At 50.7% G+C, this 15,316-nt stretch overlaps 1 protein-coding gene across 1 annotated transcript; it reads right to left on the reverse strand.

Annotated features, from left to right (window-relative positions):
* Window positions 1-1,026: 1,026 nt before the first annotated feature.
* Window positions 1,027-15,306, reverse strand: Shkbp1 (SH3KBP1 binding protein 1). Its single transcript, XM_021166020.2, has 18 exons — window positions 15,165-15,306; window positions 14,875-14,928; window positions 14,703-14,748; window positions 14,517-14,590; window positions 14,029-14,087; window positions 13,686-13,766; window positions 11,959-12,120; window positions 11,355-11,445; window positions 11,071-11,261; window positions 9,866-9,981; window positions 7,662-7,749; window positions 7,460-7,576; window positions 6,126-6,296; window positions 4,272-4,427; window positions 3,739-3,835; window positions 2,200-2,378; window positions 1,544-1,658; window positions 1,027-1,442 (listed from the first exon to the last, which is right to left on the reverse strand). The coding sequence occupies exons 1-18, from the start codon at window positions 15,299-15,301 to the stop codon at window positions 1,211-1,213; spliced, it is 2,166 nt and encodes a 721-aa protein (XP_021021679.1). The 5' UTR covers window positions 15,302-15,306; the 3' UTR covers window positions 1,027-1,210.
* Window positions 15,307-15,316: the final 10 nt, after the last annotated feature.

A 15,316-nucleotide genomic window follows, 5' to 3' on the forward strand; every position in this document is an offset into this window, starting at 1 on the left:
AAGTTTCTTGTCTCTTGCAATGAAAAACCCCCGGTAAGAACAACTTAAGAAGGATTTACTTACTTAGGTTCCATCGTGGTCACCTCACATATACCATCAGGAAGTCCAGAGCAATGAACACCGCTACTCAGCTAAGTCTCCTCTTCATGCTGTCGGGGATGCCAGCCCGTGGCATGGCACCACCCACACTCGGGAGAGTCTTCGCACTCAGTGAACCTAATCTAGATAATCCTTCACACAGGCACAGAGGCCACCTACCCTAAGTCCTCTCAAGTGTGCTCAGGCCTTTGTCACCAAGGGGATCATAGATCCTGTCAAGTTGGCAATATTAACTGTCTTGAGATTCTCCTGTCTCAGCTCCTGGAGTGCTGGCGTTACAGGTGTGTGTGGGCACATTTAGCTCAATCCTGTCTCTTGGTTTGGGTTGTTTTGTTTTGATTCTTATCGATGCCAGAAGAAAGGGACAGTAAGGGGCCTTCTGGGATTATCTTGGCTGCAGATGAAGTATCCCAGGAGGAGACTAAGGCAGGACATAGAAAGCCATTCTAAGCCTTGAACCCCTGGATCCTGCCTGAAGCCAGAGGGTAAGTCAGAAAGTTCTCTTCTCTGCTTAAACCAGAAGGCAGATGTTTCTGATTTTCTTTTGTTTCTTTCTTGTTTTTTTTTTTTTTTTTTGGGGGGGGGTGTTGTTTTTGTTTTTTGTGTTGTGGGTTTTTTGTTTGTTTGTTTGTTTGTTTTGGGGACAGTGGGCACCAATACACTCTACATAGGCCTAGCAGTGCTGGAACTCTGTAGACCAGGCTAGCCTCTAAGCCACAGAAACCCACCTGGCTCTGCCTCCCCAGTGCTGGGGATTAAAGGCAAGCTCCATCACGGCTGGTACAATGTTTTGGAATTTACAGCTAGGAGCCTGATTATTGGTCCCTACAGCTCTACCTCTTCCCTTGGACAACTCCTTCCTCCCCTCCTCGAAAAAACAAAACAGAAAAAGAACAACAACAAAAACAAACAAACCAAGACTATAAACAGTGTTGGCAGTGACGGTTTTATTGGAGATGGTGGCTTTGGCTTTTAGAAAAGGAGAGAGGTGGGAACCTGGCGACAAAGATTACACCAAGGAGCCCCTGGCCCTGGCTCCAACAGGAAGCCCCCCTCCCCAGTCCCAAGTCCCCTGGGACCAGTCCACATGAAGGCACGTTGGTGGCTAGATTCAAAAGGAAGTTTCGTTAAGAGTTTTCTTGAGAGCTGTCAGGGGATTCCCAAGACTGGTGGAGGGTCGAGGGGCTGGTGTTGGTGGCCATCGGAGCTCTGGCGCACCCCTTGCCAGTTCCTGACACCGATCCACGAAGCTTCCTGCCCCGCGGCGACGGACTTCTGCCTGTGGTGGGCTGGGGCTCCCTCTGGGGCCATACAGGGAGGTGTTGCTGGAAGCTGAGTGGAGACTGAGAAGGAGGGAAACTCAGGGTCTCAGGTCACAGGGCAGTGTCCCCAGTGTCCCCATGCTGTTTCCATTGCATAAAGAGGAAAGTGGAATTACAGCTACCTGGTAAGAGAGGTCCTGGGTGAGGGGCTGGGGAGAGAGCCCCGAGAGGCGGCCAATGGGCTCAGCTCACATTGCTCCAGTTGGTCCATCAGCTCTTCTTCTGTCAGGCCGCCTGCTGGGGGTAGCAAAGAAGTGCAGTCAGGGGTAAGATGGGGGAGGGGGTAAGATGAGTCACAGGTCAAGAGGAACTGCAAGTAGGAGAGAAAGAATGCAGAGATAGATGAACTGGGGTCAGAGGCTACGAGAGAAAAAGGGGGAAATCGGTGATAAAAAGAAAGGACTAGAGGCAGGGGAGATGGCTCAGAGGGTAAGAGCACTGAGTGCTCTTCCAGAGGTCCTGAGTTCAAATCCCAGCTACCACAACCATCTGTAATAGAATCTGATGCCCTTTTCTGGTGTGTCTAAAGACAGCGACCATATACATACATACATACATACATACATACATACATACATACATACGTATGTACGTACAGAAAGAAAGAAAGAAAGAAAGAAAGAAAGAAAGAAAGAAAGAAAGAAAGAAAGAAAGAAAGAAATCTTTAAAAGAAAAAAAGAAAGGGCTAGAGGACATGAAAGGGATCAGTGGGGCAGGGGCCTGGGAAATCATGGGGAGGGTGGAGCCTGGGACAAGATTGAAGTGGGGCAGGGAATACCAGGAGTTTGGCCCAGGCCATCCATGGCAGTGGTCAGGTCCCACATGGCCAGGCTGCCGTTGGCCTGGCCAGTAAGCAGGTAACGTCGGGGTCTGGAGCCCAGCCGCCTGGAGCCCTCACACTCCAGCACTGTGAAGGCAGTCGTGGGAGACCCATCCACCGAGCGCACAGAACACACCCTGTGGGGTGCAACAGGTCAGAAGTCATTCAGCCTGGCCCCTCTCCTTACACCCTTCCTGAGTCAGTCTCCACCACTGAGTGAGTATTCAGGTCCTGTCCACCCCTCCTTTCCCACCCCTCCTTATCTACCCTTCCTTATCCATTATCCACCCTTCCTTATCCATCTCTCCTTATCTATCTCTCATCCATCTCTCCTTATTCATCCTTCCTTACCCACCCCTCCTTATCTATCCCTCCTTATCCATTATCCACCCCTCCTTATCCATCTCTTCTTATCCACCCCTCCTTCTCCATCTCTCCTTACCCACCCCTCCTTACCCACCCCTACTTATCCATCTCTCCTTATCCACCCCTCCTTACCCACTCCTCCTTATCCACCCCTCCTTATCCATCTCTCCTTATCCACCCCTCCTTACCCACTCCTCCTTATCCANCTCCTTACCCACTCCTCCTTATCCATCTCTCCTTACCCACCCCTCCTTATCCATCTCTCCTTATCCACCCCTCCTTACCCACTCCTCCTTATCCACCCCTCCTTACCCACTCCTCCTTATCCATCTCTCCTTACCCACCCCTCCTTATCCACCCCTCCTTACCCATCTCTCCTTATCCATCCCCATCCAGTTTATTTTTGTTTGTTTTGAGACAGGATCTCACATAGCCTAGGCTGGCCTGCAACTCGACAGGTAGCTGAGGGTAACCTTGAACTTCTGATCCTCCTGCTTCTACCTCTGGAGTATTTGGGTTACAGGGATATAACACACCCTGTTTATTCAGTACTGGCGATCAAACCCAAGGCTTCATGCTGGCACTCACTGTACTGACCCACCAGGCTGGACGATATGAACACATGCCCTGTCCTCATGAGACTCTCTCCCTGCCTTCTTCTGTTTATTCCTATTTAGCTTTGGGTTTCTTTGCAGAGCCCACTCCCTAAGCCATGCTCCCAGGTCTCCTTTCCCCGTGACACCTGCTCTGGACTCTGACAGCTTCCTGTGTGCCTACCTCTCTCCTCACTGCATGCAACCGGAGCCTTCCTCAACCCTCAGCCTGTACTCCCACCCACCCCGACACTCATCCTGCACCCCATCCCACCCGATACTGAGCCTGCACCCCAACTCATCCTGACACTCAGCCTGTACCTGATCATACCCTGTCACTATCTGCACCCCCTTCCTCACTCAATTTCCTGGGCTATCTAAGGTCCAGCACAGTGACCTGAGGTTTTTCCAGTGTCCCTTGCACACATATAACCCAGAGGCCAATACACCCTGTAGCCTCTGCTCCTTCAGGAGCCATTGGGTGGACCCCTTTCAGGTCTCCTCTATGGCCCTGCCTCTTTGGTGGGACAGTACTCACCGCTGCCCAGTGGAAGAGAGACGCACAAATAGCTGGCTGGCATTTGGCACCACTTTCTGGATGAACACCTGCTGGTCATCCCGCTCACCATAGGGACCTGGGCAGGCAGAGGCAGGGTAAGGGATAGCCAGGGTACACAGGGCCTTCAGACCCCACAACACTAGCCTTTCTCCATAGCTGAGCCAACTCCCAGACCTAGATCCTGCTCCCGGGCTACTGCAGTTGGGCAGAGGCAGGGAGAATGAGGGGCTGGAAAAGATCAGGAACACTCGGGCCTATCAGAAGACAGCAACCCGAGCAGTACTGGTCAGTGGGAATCAGTGGCCGGACAGAATGGTGCTGGCTGCGAGTACAGAGGTGAATAGGAGGTCAGGGGGAAGCCAAGATGGCCGTGAACAAAGGTCAGAAATCAGTGCAGCTGGAGGGCAACAGAACAGCTAACTAGGCAAGTAGAGGTCTACAGAGGCCAGTGGGATCCCACAGGGCCTAGGCAGGTCTGTGGGAGGAGTCAAGGGCCGGGAATCAGCGGGTACCAATGTCATTGCCAGCACTGCAGCCACCGAGCCCATCGACAGATTCCAGCGCCAGGATCTTGAAGGATGCTAGCGGAGTGGAACCAGGCTGGGTGGAGATCATGCCTCGAAAGCGGGTCACAGACCACGTCCGAACATGGTTGTTGTCAGCACACACTAAAGAACAGAGACAGCAGCAGGTCAGGCTTGGCCAAGGCACCAGTGCAGTTCTGACCTCTCCCCCTCCCCCTGCCTCCCATCCCCACCTCCCAGTTTAAGCCCTTTTAGAAGGGTCAAGAGAATTTCAGGAATTCCATAAGCCCGAGATTCTACTGGCTCAGCCCCTGAAGCGGTTTGAGTGTGACTCTATATTAACCTGTCCACAGCCCCTACCTTAGATCCTTTTACCTCATCTCTCTTTCCCTAATCCTGTCCTGACCCTGTGGCCATATCCCACACTCAGCCAAAGCAAGGACATCACCATCTGAGACTGGCCACGCCCCTGCTCTGCATTTAACTCCTCCCCCCTTTCCCCATTGGTTCCTTTGCACGGCGGCCGTTTCCTCAGACTGGAAAGCTTGTCTCTGCCGGTCTGTACCACTGGTCCATCATTTCTGCTCTAAGGTCCTTGACTTCAGACAGGCTTGCTCTGAATTCAGCCCTCTTCAATGACCCTCACACACTTTAGAAAGAAACGTGAAACACGCCTGTAATCCCAGTGTTTGGAAGGCTCAATCCAAAGGATCCTAAATTCAAGGCTAGCCTGGGCTATATATATAGTAAGACCTTATCTCAGCAAAACCCCCAGAAGCTGGGGCAATGGCCCTGTTGGTAAAGTGTTTGCCAGGCGAGCAAAAGGCTCTGACTGTCTAGGTGTATGCTCGTCGTCGTCATCCCTGCCCTGGAGAGGTGGAGACAAGCAGGTCCCTAGGGCACCCTGGCCAAGCACCCTGTTTATTGAGATGTCAGTTTTGTTTTGTTTTGTTTTGTTTTGTTTTACATTGAGGGAAGGTCTCCCTCTGTAGCCCAGGCTGGCCTTGACTTCAGGAGCCTACTGTGATAGCGTTCCTAGTGCTAGACCACAGGTGGGTACCACCATGCTTGGCTTTCTCTGTTTATTTTACTTTGCTTTCTAGTGCTGAGGGAGTGAAGTGGGGGGCACCCTGCATGTGAGTCTCACACTCTGCTCATTATCTCCCCCCACAGCATGTCTAGTTATTTATCATTTGCAGTTTCATCTAGAGAATTAGTTATCCCAGACACGGAATTGACCTGTCTTGTTATCTATCACTGGGTCCCACACCTAATACATAGTAGATGCTCAATAATTGCTTAATGGATGAGTTTTCTTCTTACACCCCATCTCCTAAATATATATTTACTTTCCCCAAGCCTGGTCCCCCTTACTATAAGCTTTTTTTATTTTTAATTTTTTTAGAGACAGACTCTCATATAACCCATTGGTCTCAAACTCAATATGGAGGGGAGGATGACCTTAAAATTATGTCCATCCTGCCTCCACCCCCAGGGAACTAGGATTACAGGTTTGGTACTGAGATTCACACTCAATGCTTCCTTAGAGCTATGCTAAGCGAGTGCTTTACCAGTTTAGAGATGTTTCTGTACAAGGCCTTACCCTGTAGCCCAGGCTGACCTTGAACTGGAAGTGATCCTCCTGCCTCAGCCCACTGAGTGCTGGGATCCGAGGCCTGGGTCACTGTGCCTGGTACAGTCTTCCTCCACTCTGTGGCTACCCTCTCGGGTCTCCCGTTACCTCCCAGCACTGCCTCTCACACAGACCCCCGCCCCATCCCCCGAAGCTCCATCTCCCCGGCTCCACACACCCAAAGCTGGTCCCCCTGCAGAGGGACCCACCAGAGATGAGGTGCTTCTCTGACAGCATGATCTTAGTGACAGGGCTGCGGTGCACACTGAAGGTCTGGAAGAGCTGGGGTCCAGAGCCCACCGTCTCAGGGTGCTGCACGATGACCCGCACAACCCCAGAGCTGGTGCCATAGGCAATCTCAATCCAGTTCCCACTGTCACCTGGGGAGGGCCAACAGCAAAGAGAAGGTCAGACGTGGAAACAGAATCAGGGCAGAGAGAGGGAGAGAAGGAGGGAAGGAAGGACAGACACACAGAGAATCTGACACTGGGAAGAAATATAGGGAGGACTGCAGAGATGGCTCACTGACTAAGAGCATTTGCTGCTCGTCCAGAGGACCCAGGTTCACTTCCCAGCACCCACAGGGAAGCTCACAGCCATCTGTAACTCCAGTTCCAGGAAATCGAATCTCTTCTTTTAGACTCTTTTGTCACCAAGCATGAACATGGCATACTTACAGACATGTAGCAAAATACTCATATACACACACACATACATACATACATACATGTCTCTCTCTTTTTTAAATTCCAGAATAACACATAAACAGAGCTAAGTTGAGAGCCCACACCAAGTTTCTCAGGGACTCCACTGACAAACTTTGCATCTTGAAATTCTCAGAAACTGTTTTTTTTTTCTTTTTGCAGTCAGGGTCTCACTATTGTAGCCCGTGACTGGCCTGGAATTCACTATGTAAACCAGGCCGGCTTCAAACTCACGGAGATCCCCCTGCCTCTGTCTTCCGAGTGTTGGAGAGATTCCCAGAGACTAAATAGACCATCATAAAGAGCACGGGTAGAACAGAGTTTCAGCGTTGTGAGCAGTGGCCCTGGGCAATGCACTTGTGTCCCATACAGGAGCACAAATTGATGTTAAATCTATGAGACAGAGAAGAACCGAGGGGCTAGCCTGTGATCCCAGCACTCATGAGCCTGAAGCAGAAAGATGAGGTATTCTGGAGTTGAGGCTAGCCTGAACTACAGGGAAAGAACTTGTCTTCCCCATAAAGAAAAAGAAGATAAAAAAAAAAAAAATCAAGGCTCCTTGAACATTGAATTATCTACTATCTGGCATGTATCCAGGTCTTTATGAATTAGGCAAATGTCATGTCCTGCCAGGAGACAGGTAAGATGCAAGAGGCAGGCTTGTCATGAAAAGGCCAAAAGCAGCCCAGCACCTAAAAGAGAGCTAACTAAAGCAAACCGGAAACATGTGCTGCAGGAATAAGAACTGATGTCCCGTTCCTGAGGAGTGCCGCCGAGACACACGGCTATGGCTAGGTCTGGCTGGCCACAGCAGGGCAAGAAACTTTGTCATAGCTTACTGGTCTTGGGGGTGAGGTAGACGCTGAGGGCGGTGACCCCATCCTCTGCTGGGTCTCGGTAGAGCTCACTGACAAGGAGATCGTTGTCCTTCATCCGCAGGGGGAATTTCTGCACATCTAGATGGGCAGGCAGGGGTGGGGCGGATGCAGCCGAGGCTCTTGCTCCAGCCCACCCCTCACACTGCACAAGGATGCTGCTTACCTACGTAATAGATGGAGCCATTGCTGCAGCCCAGGAGGAGGAAGGAGCCGGCTGCATCATAGCTCGTGATAGGCTGGACCTCCTGGACCTGGGGAGGAAGGAGGCAGTGCCAGTTTAGCTATATTTCCACACAAGGTCTCACTCTGTGTCTCTCCATGCCTGGCATCCCTGCCTCTCTCCCATGATGCCCATTTCTGTGTGCCCAGCCTGGCCAGGCTACCAGGGCCTGAGCCTACCCCTTTCAACCTTGCCAGTGGCCACCCATGTCTATGGCTCTCTCTGTAACTGACCTTCCTCTCTATCTTAGACCATTTGTTCCTTGACCCACCCCCCCCCTTCTTCTTCTTCTGTCTTTGTTGAGCTTTTAAAATTGTTTTCTAAGATCATGTGTGTATATATCTGTGCACAAGTGTGTACACATGAGTGTGGGTGCCCACAGAGGCCAGAGGTGTCAGAGCTACTGGAGCTGCAGTCATAGGTGGTTGTGAGCCTCCTGATATGGATGCTGGGAATGGAACATGAGACATCTGAAGGAACAGTGCCTGCTCTTAACTGCTGAACCATCTCTCCAGACCCATTTTTGTTGAATTTTGACATTTGGCCCCATGTGCCTCAGGGCTATTTATCTAGCAGGTTGGTATGGAACCTGCTAGATAAATAGCCCAAGCTTTCCTGCCCTAGAAGTATTGATGATCCTTCCTCTATATCCCATGTACTGGGATTATAGAGTGGTATGTGTGTGTGTGTGTGTGTGATGTGTGTGTGATGTGTGTTTAGTATCTTGTTTAGCACAGGTTCTCCTCCCTGTTAACTAAGCACTCTGCCATTGACCTAACCACATCCCAGCCCCTCACTGGGGGATTCTAGGCAGGGGCTCTACCACTGAGCTACAACCCTAGCCCCTAACTGGGGGACTCTAAGCAAGTAGTCTATCATTAAGTTACAGCCTTTGCTGTCTTCTCTCTCTCTCTCTCTCTCTCTCTCTCTCTCTCTCTCTCACACACACACACACACACACACACACACACCACACACACACACATTTTGATGCAACTGTCACTAAGCTGCCCAGGATTACTCTGTAGCTCAGGTTGGTCTTGCATTGTATCAGCCTCTTGAACAGCTTGGGTTACAGGCCTGAACCAGCAGACCCAGCCTGGCTCCATCGTTCTGACTTTGCTCCATCTGCTCTGTCTCTGTGTCTCCTGCCTTCATTGTTTTTTCCTTGTTCTCTCACGGGGCTTCTGTCTCTCTCCCAGTATACTTTTGTAGGCCAAATACACTACAATTCCATGTTTTTCCTTCACGTTTTAGATATGGCCCCTGGGCTGGGTGGAGTGATGAGCACAGGCGCTTCCCTCTTGCACCCTGCCATCTTGCACCCTGCCTGCCATCTTGCACCCTGCCATCTTGCACCCTGCCATCTTGCACCCTGCCATCTTGCACCCTGCCATCTTGCATCTTGCCATCTGTACCCTGCCATCTTGCACCCTGCCATCATCTTGCACCCTGCCATCATCTTGCATCCTGCCATCATTTTGCATCCTGCTATCTTGCATCCTGCCATCTTGCACCCTGCCATCATCTTGCACCCTGCCATCTTGCACCCTGCCATCATCTTGCATCCTGCCATCATTTTGCATCCTGCCATCATCTTGCACCCTGCCATCTTGCACCCTGCCATCTTGCACCCTGCTATCTTGCATCTTGCCATCTTGTACCCTGCCATCTTGCACCCTGCCATCATCTTGCACCCTGCCATCATCTTGCACCCTGCCATCATTTTGCATCCTGCCATCTTGCATCCTTCCATCTTGCACCCTGCCATCATCTTGCACCCTGCCATCTTGCATCTTGACATCTTGCACCCTGCCATCATCTTGCATCCTGCCATCATTTTGCATCCTGCCATCTTGCATCCTGCCATCTTGCACCCTGCCATCATCTTGCATCCTGCCATCTTGTATCCTGCCATCTCTACACCTGCTTGAAGAATCCCACGGTTTTCTAAACCCATCCATCCTTCAGGTTGATTCTTTAGCCACTCCTACAGGAAGGCCTCTTGGATGTTCTATGGACTTTTATCCCATACCTACTGTAGGGTTCTTTTCCTCTTTCTCTAGGTGGGGTGAAATAGGAAGAAACCCTGGGCCTACACAGTCACAGACACTTGGGAAGAGGGAGCCAGGCTGGCCCAGACTCACCTGCCAGTGCTTGGTCACAGCGTTCCAGACACCGATGCGCCCTGTGTGACTTGTGGCAATGAGCTGATTCCCAACAAAGAACAAGGCCTCCACCGGCACACCCAGGTGGAAGACACCTGCAGGTGGCAAGGGGGGGGGCGGTGCTCAAGAGGAGGCTGGGACCCCACTGCAGGGCTGGGGGTGAAGCCCCAGGGCCACAGATTGTATCGGGAAACAAGATCCATAGCAAAGAGGATTCCAGGAATTACACAGAATATCTGATGGGTGTGGGAGTGTAATGGCGAGTAGAATCCTAACAGTCTGAGGTTTCCTTCCATTGGAACAAAGGGCTATGACAGCAACTAAAGGCTTTTGTTCTTATTGTTTTGAGTCAGGGTCTCATGTAGCCCAGGCTGGCCCCTACCTTCTGTGTGTTGGATTACAGCTATGTATCACAATACCCAGGTTATATGGTATTGGGATTAAATCCAGGATTTCATGCATGTTCCTTTCTTCGCAGACACATAAATCAATATACAATAAAATAAACCAGTGTGTTAACTAAGTATGGTGGCTGTAATCCAGTGTACTGGCTGGATTACATCCCTCCATGTGTGTCAACTTGACACAAGCTGGAGTTAACACAGAGAAAGGAGCCTCCCTTGAGGAAATGCCTCCATGAGATCCAGCTGTAAGGCATTTTTTCAATTAGTGGTCAAGGGAGGAGGGCCCATTGGTAGCCCTGGGTTCTATAAGAAAGCAAGCTGAGCAAGGCAGGGGAAGCAAGCCAGTAAGGAACATCCCTCCATGGCCTCTGCATCAGCTCCTGCTTCCTGACCTGCTTGAGTTCCAGTCCTGATTTCCTTTGGTGATGAACAGCAGTATGGAAGTGTAAGCTGAATAAACCCTTTCCTCCCCAACTTGCTTCTTGGTCATGATGTTTGTGCAGGAATAGAAACCCTGACTAAGACAGTATTCAGGAGTTAAGGGCAGAAAGTCTTGGAATTCAAGGCTAGCTTGTGCTACATGGTAAAACCTTGTCTAAGACAAAATGAAACAATGAAACGTGCAGAGTTCTGAAGGTCTAACACATTGTCTCACAAGGCAAAAAGACTGACTCTGTACACAATTCCCATTCCCCCCATGGGTTTCTGAGTTTCAGGGGTTGAGATATTTTAACAGGTTACAGAAGTCTACGGAGTTCTAGAAAAGATCATGAGACATACCTATCTCAGAGCCACCACCTTGTGCTTGTAGGGCCCACAGAAGGATCTCGCTACCAGTAGCTGCAGCCACCATCTTGTCATGCTCACCCGGAGCACTGCCAAGCACCCGAGCTGCAAGAGCCAGGCGCTCAATGGGCCAGTCCAGGCGCGGGCTGGAGAATGCAAGCTGCCAGCCCGAGGCTTCCTTCAGCCTGTGGGATTGAGGGACATCAGCAACCCCCACCTCAGAGCCACCCTAGCCACAGGGGCAGAGCCTCCCACTGCCACACCCCCATCCTCAGCACCTATAACAGACGAGAAAATGGGTATATGCCACAGCAATCCAGTTGTGGTGACCACACACCAGGCGCACCATTCCTGGCTCCTCTGGTTGGCCTTGGGGGTAAGAGAGCAGAGCAGAGCAGGGTCACAGGGGCCCACTGGCCCTGACCTCCTAAAGGACAGAAATGTAAGCTACATCTGGTGGTGTAGGCTGCCTGGGAAACTTAGTGAGACCCCATCTTAAAACAGAGCATAAAGGCTGGAGTCAGGGGAGCTAGTTCAGCATACAAAAGCAGTCCTGGCACATGCCAGACAACCCAAGTTTGTTCTCCAAAACCCACATGGTATCCTTTGACAATTATGCAGTGTTCACACATGGACACACAATAATGATAATTAAAAATAAATCATCAAATAAAAATAAGAACATGAGAAGCAAACATTGAGCTCATAATTCTAGCACTAGGGAGGTTGAGGCAGGAGGATTGGATTGCTTTGAGTTCCAGGATAGCCTGGACCAGAGTAAGATCCTGTCTCCAACAACAACAACAACAACAACAAAAGTAAAAGGAGGCTAGGGATATACAGAGGCAGAATGCACGCACTAAGCTCAAGTCTCAAGCTTACCTGATGGGGATGGAGGTGCTCTCTCATCTAGCATTCGGCCCAGCAGCCCTGCATTACCCAAGTTGGGGGGCATCGTGTTGCTCCGTCGAACAGGGGCTGGGCGTCCCCCTATTTGCTGGGGCCCCACCAGGCTGTGCCGGTTTCGCCGCTTCACTGGGAACACTATAGTGAGGGGAAGTGTCAGGCGCCATAATTAAAATCATGGTGGACAGTCTATGAACACTTAAACCAAGAGAGGCATGGATTCCCTGTGTGGGGCACAGTGTCCTGGGGCAGGTGTTCTGTGTGCCGGGATACAGCATTCAATGACCCGGAAGCCCGTCACGGGGAAAGACCTGGTTTGGTGCTGCTATGATATTGGTGCCTTTTCAGTGTTTGCTAATTTGGCCAGGCCTTGCAGGCAGGTCTGTAATCCCAGCCATTTGGAAATCTGGAAGTGGAAGATTGCAAGTTCAAGGCTAGGCCCTGTCTCAGTAATAATAAAATAATAATAATGATGATGAAGCAGAGGGCTGGCAAGTGTCTCAGTGGGTGAAGGTGCTTGCCACCAAGACTGGCAATCCTGACTTTGATCCTGAGACATGTGTGGTGGAAGGAGAGAATCAATTCCTGTAAGTTGTCCTCTGATCTCCATTCATGCACCCTCCCACCACGTGCCCAATAAATAAATACTTCTACCAGGTGGTGGTAGCACACAACTTTAATCCCAGCACTTGGGAGGCAGAGGCAGGTGGGTCTCTGAGTTCGAGGCCTGCCTGAGCTACAGAGCAAGTTCTAGGGTAGCCAGGGCTGCACAGAGAAACCTGGTCTTGAGAAACAAACAAACAAACAAACAAACAAATAAATAAATGTAATAACGTTTTTAAAAATAAAGACAGCTGGGCCATGAACATGTTCCTTGCTGTTACTGGGGAAAAGCTGTGGGCATGGTTCAGAAGTAGAGCACCTGCCTAAAATTCATCTGTCAGGCTTGGGAGAGGATGGGGGTGAAGGCGGGGGCGGGGGGCAGTCTCATGCTACAGCACATGCGCAAACTCTAGAACTATAACAAATAAAGAATAAAATAAAAATATAGTTGTAGGGGCTACAGTGATGGCTCGCTGGGTAAAGCACTTGCTATATAAGCATAAGAACTACGCTTTGGACTCCCCCACCCCCAGACAGTAGAAAGGTGTGTGCTCAGACTTTGTTGACAAGCCAGCCTAGCCAGTCAGTGAACTCCAGGTTTGCCGGGACCATGCCTCAAAAAATAATGTGGATGGCTGAGTGTGGTGGTGTATACCTTTAATCTTAAAGGCTTAGACAGAGGAAGGAGGATCCCTATGAGTTCAAGGCCAGCCTGGTCTATATAGTGAGTTCCAGGACAGCCAGGGCTATGAGAGAGACTCTATATCATAGAACCTCCACCCCCAAAAAGTAGCATCCAATGAAGTTAGCATGATAAAGTTTAAATTTATTTATTTTCTGAAGAACGGGGTGAAACTTAAGAAAACTCAGACTACAGCTCCCATCCAGCTCTCGTGCATGCTTCTGAGCTCTAAAGAGAACTGGCTGTTGCTCAGCTTCAAGGAAAAAATGCTGTTTCCTATTTCCTTTCCAAGCATCTGATAAAGAACTGCAACTCCCAGTGCACCTCAGGGCTCCAAACACCTAAGGGTTGAAGCTTTATGGGAAATGTAGTCTTTAAGCCAATCTCCCTCTCCCTAGCATCGATTGGGAGTGCTCACCTGGAGGAGGTAGGTAACCATTGAAGAGGACATTTCCGCAGGAAGATCGATCTAACTCTTCCCTCACCTGCAGGCGACGAACTGCAAGGGAAGGAGTAAAAACTTCATCTTGAGGGAAACAAAGGCAGACCCTTGTCCCCTTCCTCATCTGTCTTTCCACATAACTATCCCCTCCCCCGCAACCCCCACCCCTGAAGAGCCAGACCCAAACCCAGTGCTCTTACCTCTAACCCAACAGTCTTTTTGACTGGGAGAGTCAAAGAGGAGAGGCATTCTGCTCAGGAAATAACTGAGGGTGCTGACTGGGGGCGGGGTGGGGGTGGGGCACGGGACTCTCACTTACCCAGTGGAGTGAGTCCGTAGAATTGGGCTTCATGGAGGAGGCTGGAACCATGGACCCCCCTGGGTAATAGAGGAGACTTGGGTGTAAAAATCTAGGGCGTAGGCATGAACAGCACATTGCGAGGAGAAAGGTTTTGAAACTGCCCAGAGACTACTGAAGCCTGGCTAGTTTCAACCGGCATAAGATTCTAGGGAGGTTGAGGGTGGGGTACACCTGCCAATCCAGGACTTGGGAGATAAAGACTGGCCTGATCTGGATTGAGTTCTAGACAGCCAGGGCTACAGAGCAAGGCCTTATCTCAAGCCAACAAACAAATACATACTTTCTTTAAAATCTAGATAACAAGGATGAAAAATGGTGCAAATGTGTGGGCATATTTTAATGGAAGGAATATAACATGATCAATAACTCTAATAGAATGAAACACATTTACTTTTCGAGGAGAGATTTTATACAGTGGCAGAATTCACCCATTTACCCATACCAACCTGGGATCTAACTCTTTGGTCCGCAGGAAATTAAGGATGGGGGCAAAGACGGTGGGGTCCCGGTCGATGAAGATCTGCATGGTGGGGTGGGGATGGAGGTGGGGGTCATGGAAAAGACCTGGAATAAGTAGGAGCTCCTGTCCCCCCTCCCACCCGGAGTCCCGTTTTTGATCTAGCCCTACTCACAGCTCCGGTCTCATCTTTCAGGGTTGAGATGCGTCCGCTCAAAAGACTACAGGAAGGGGAAATCGAGGAGGAGACATGGGCCGAGTTGCAGAGGTGAGTATTGTAGAAATGGGTCTCCCCACACCCTCATCTTTCATTCCCTCCTACCCTCACCCCAGACTCTCCTAATCACCTGGAGAAGAAGGAGTCTGGGATCCAGGTTAGCGTCTGGCGAGAGGTACTGAACCTGGGCGGTAGGGTAAGGAGAGGAAAGTGAAGAGGAGGTGAGGACGCTGCCTCCTCCGGTGAGATTCACGCCTTCTTCTTTGGCATTTCTTTCTTTCTTTTTTATTCAAGCGCCAAGCCTCCAGCTTGAGGCGGAGCAATTCTTGATGGACAGGGACTACCACCCCCACCCCCAGAAGAGGCGGGCATCCCGCCTTGGTCCCGTAGGATGGGGCCTCGAGGATCTCCCACACTCACCGCTTGCCCCCTACGTTCAGATGAATCACTTCCCCGGGTGCTCCCCGACTCGGGACCCCCTCCACTGCAGTCGTAGCGACGGCCATAGCCCCACCCCCCGCAAGCCGGCCGGCTTGCACCCACTTCCGGGTGTGCATAGACCCCGCCTCTGC

Source organism: Mus caroli, chromosome 7, assembly GCF_900094665.2.
Source record: "Mus caroli chromosome 7, CAROLI_EIJ_v1.1, whole genome shotgun sequence".
NCBI lineage: Eukaryota > Metazoa > Chordata > Mammalia > Rodentia > Muridae > Mus > Mus caroli.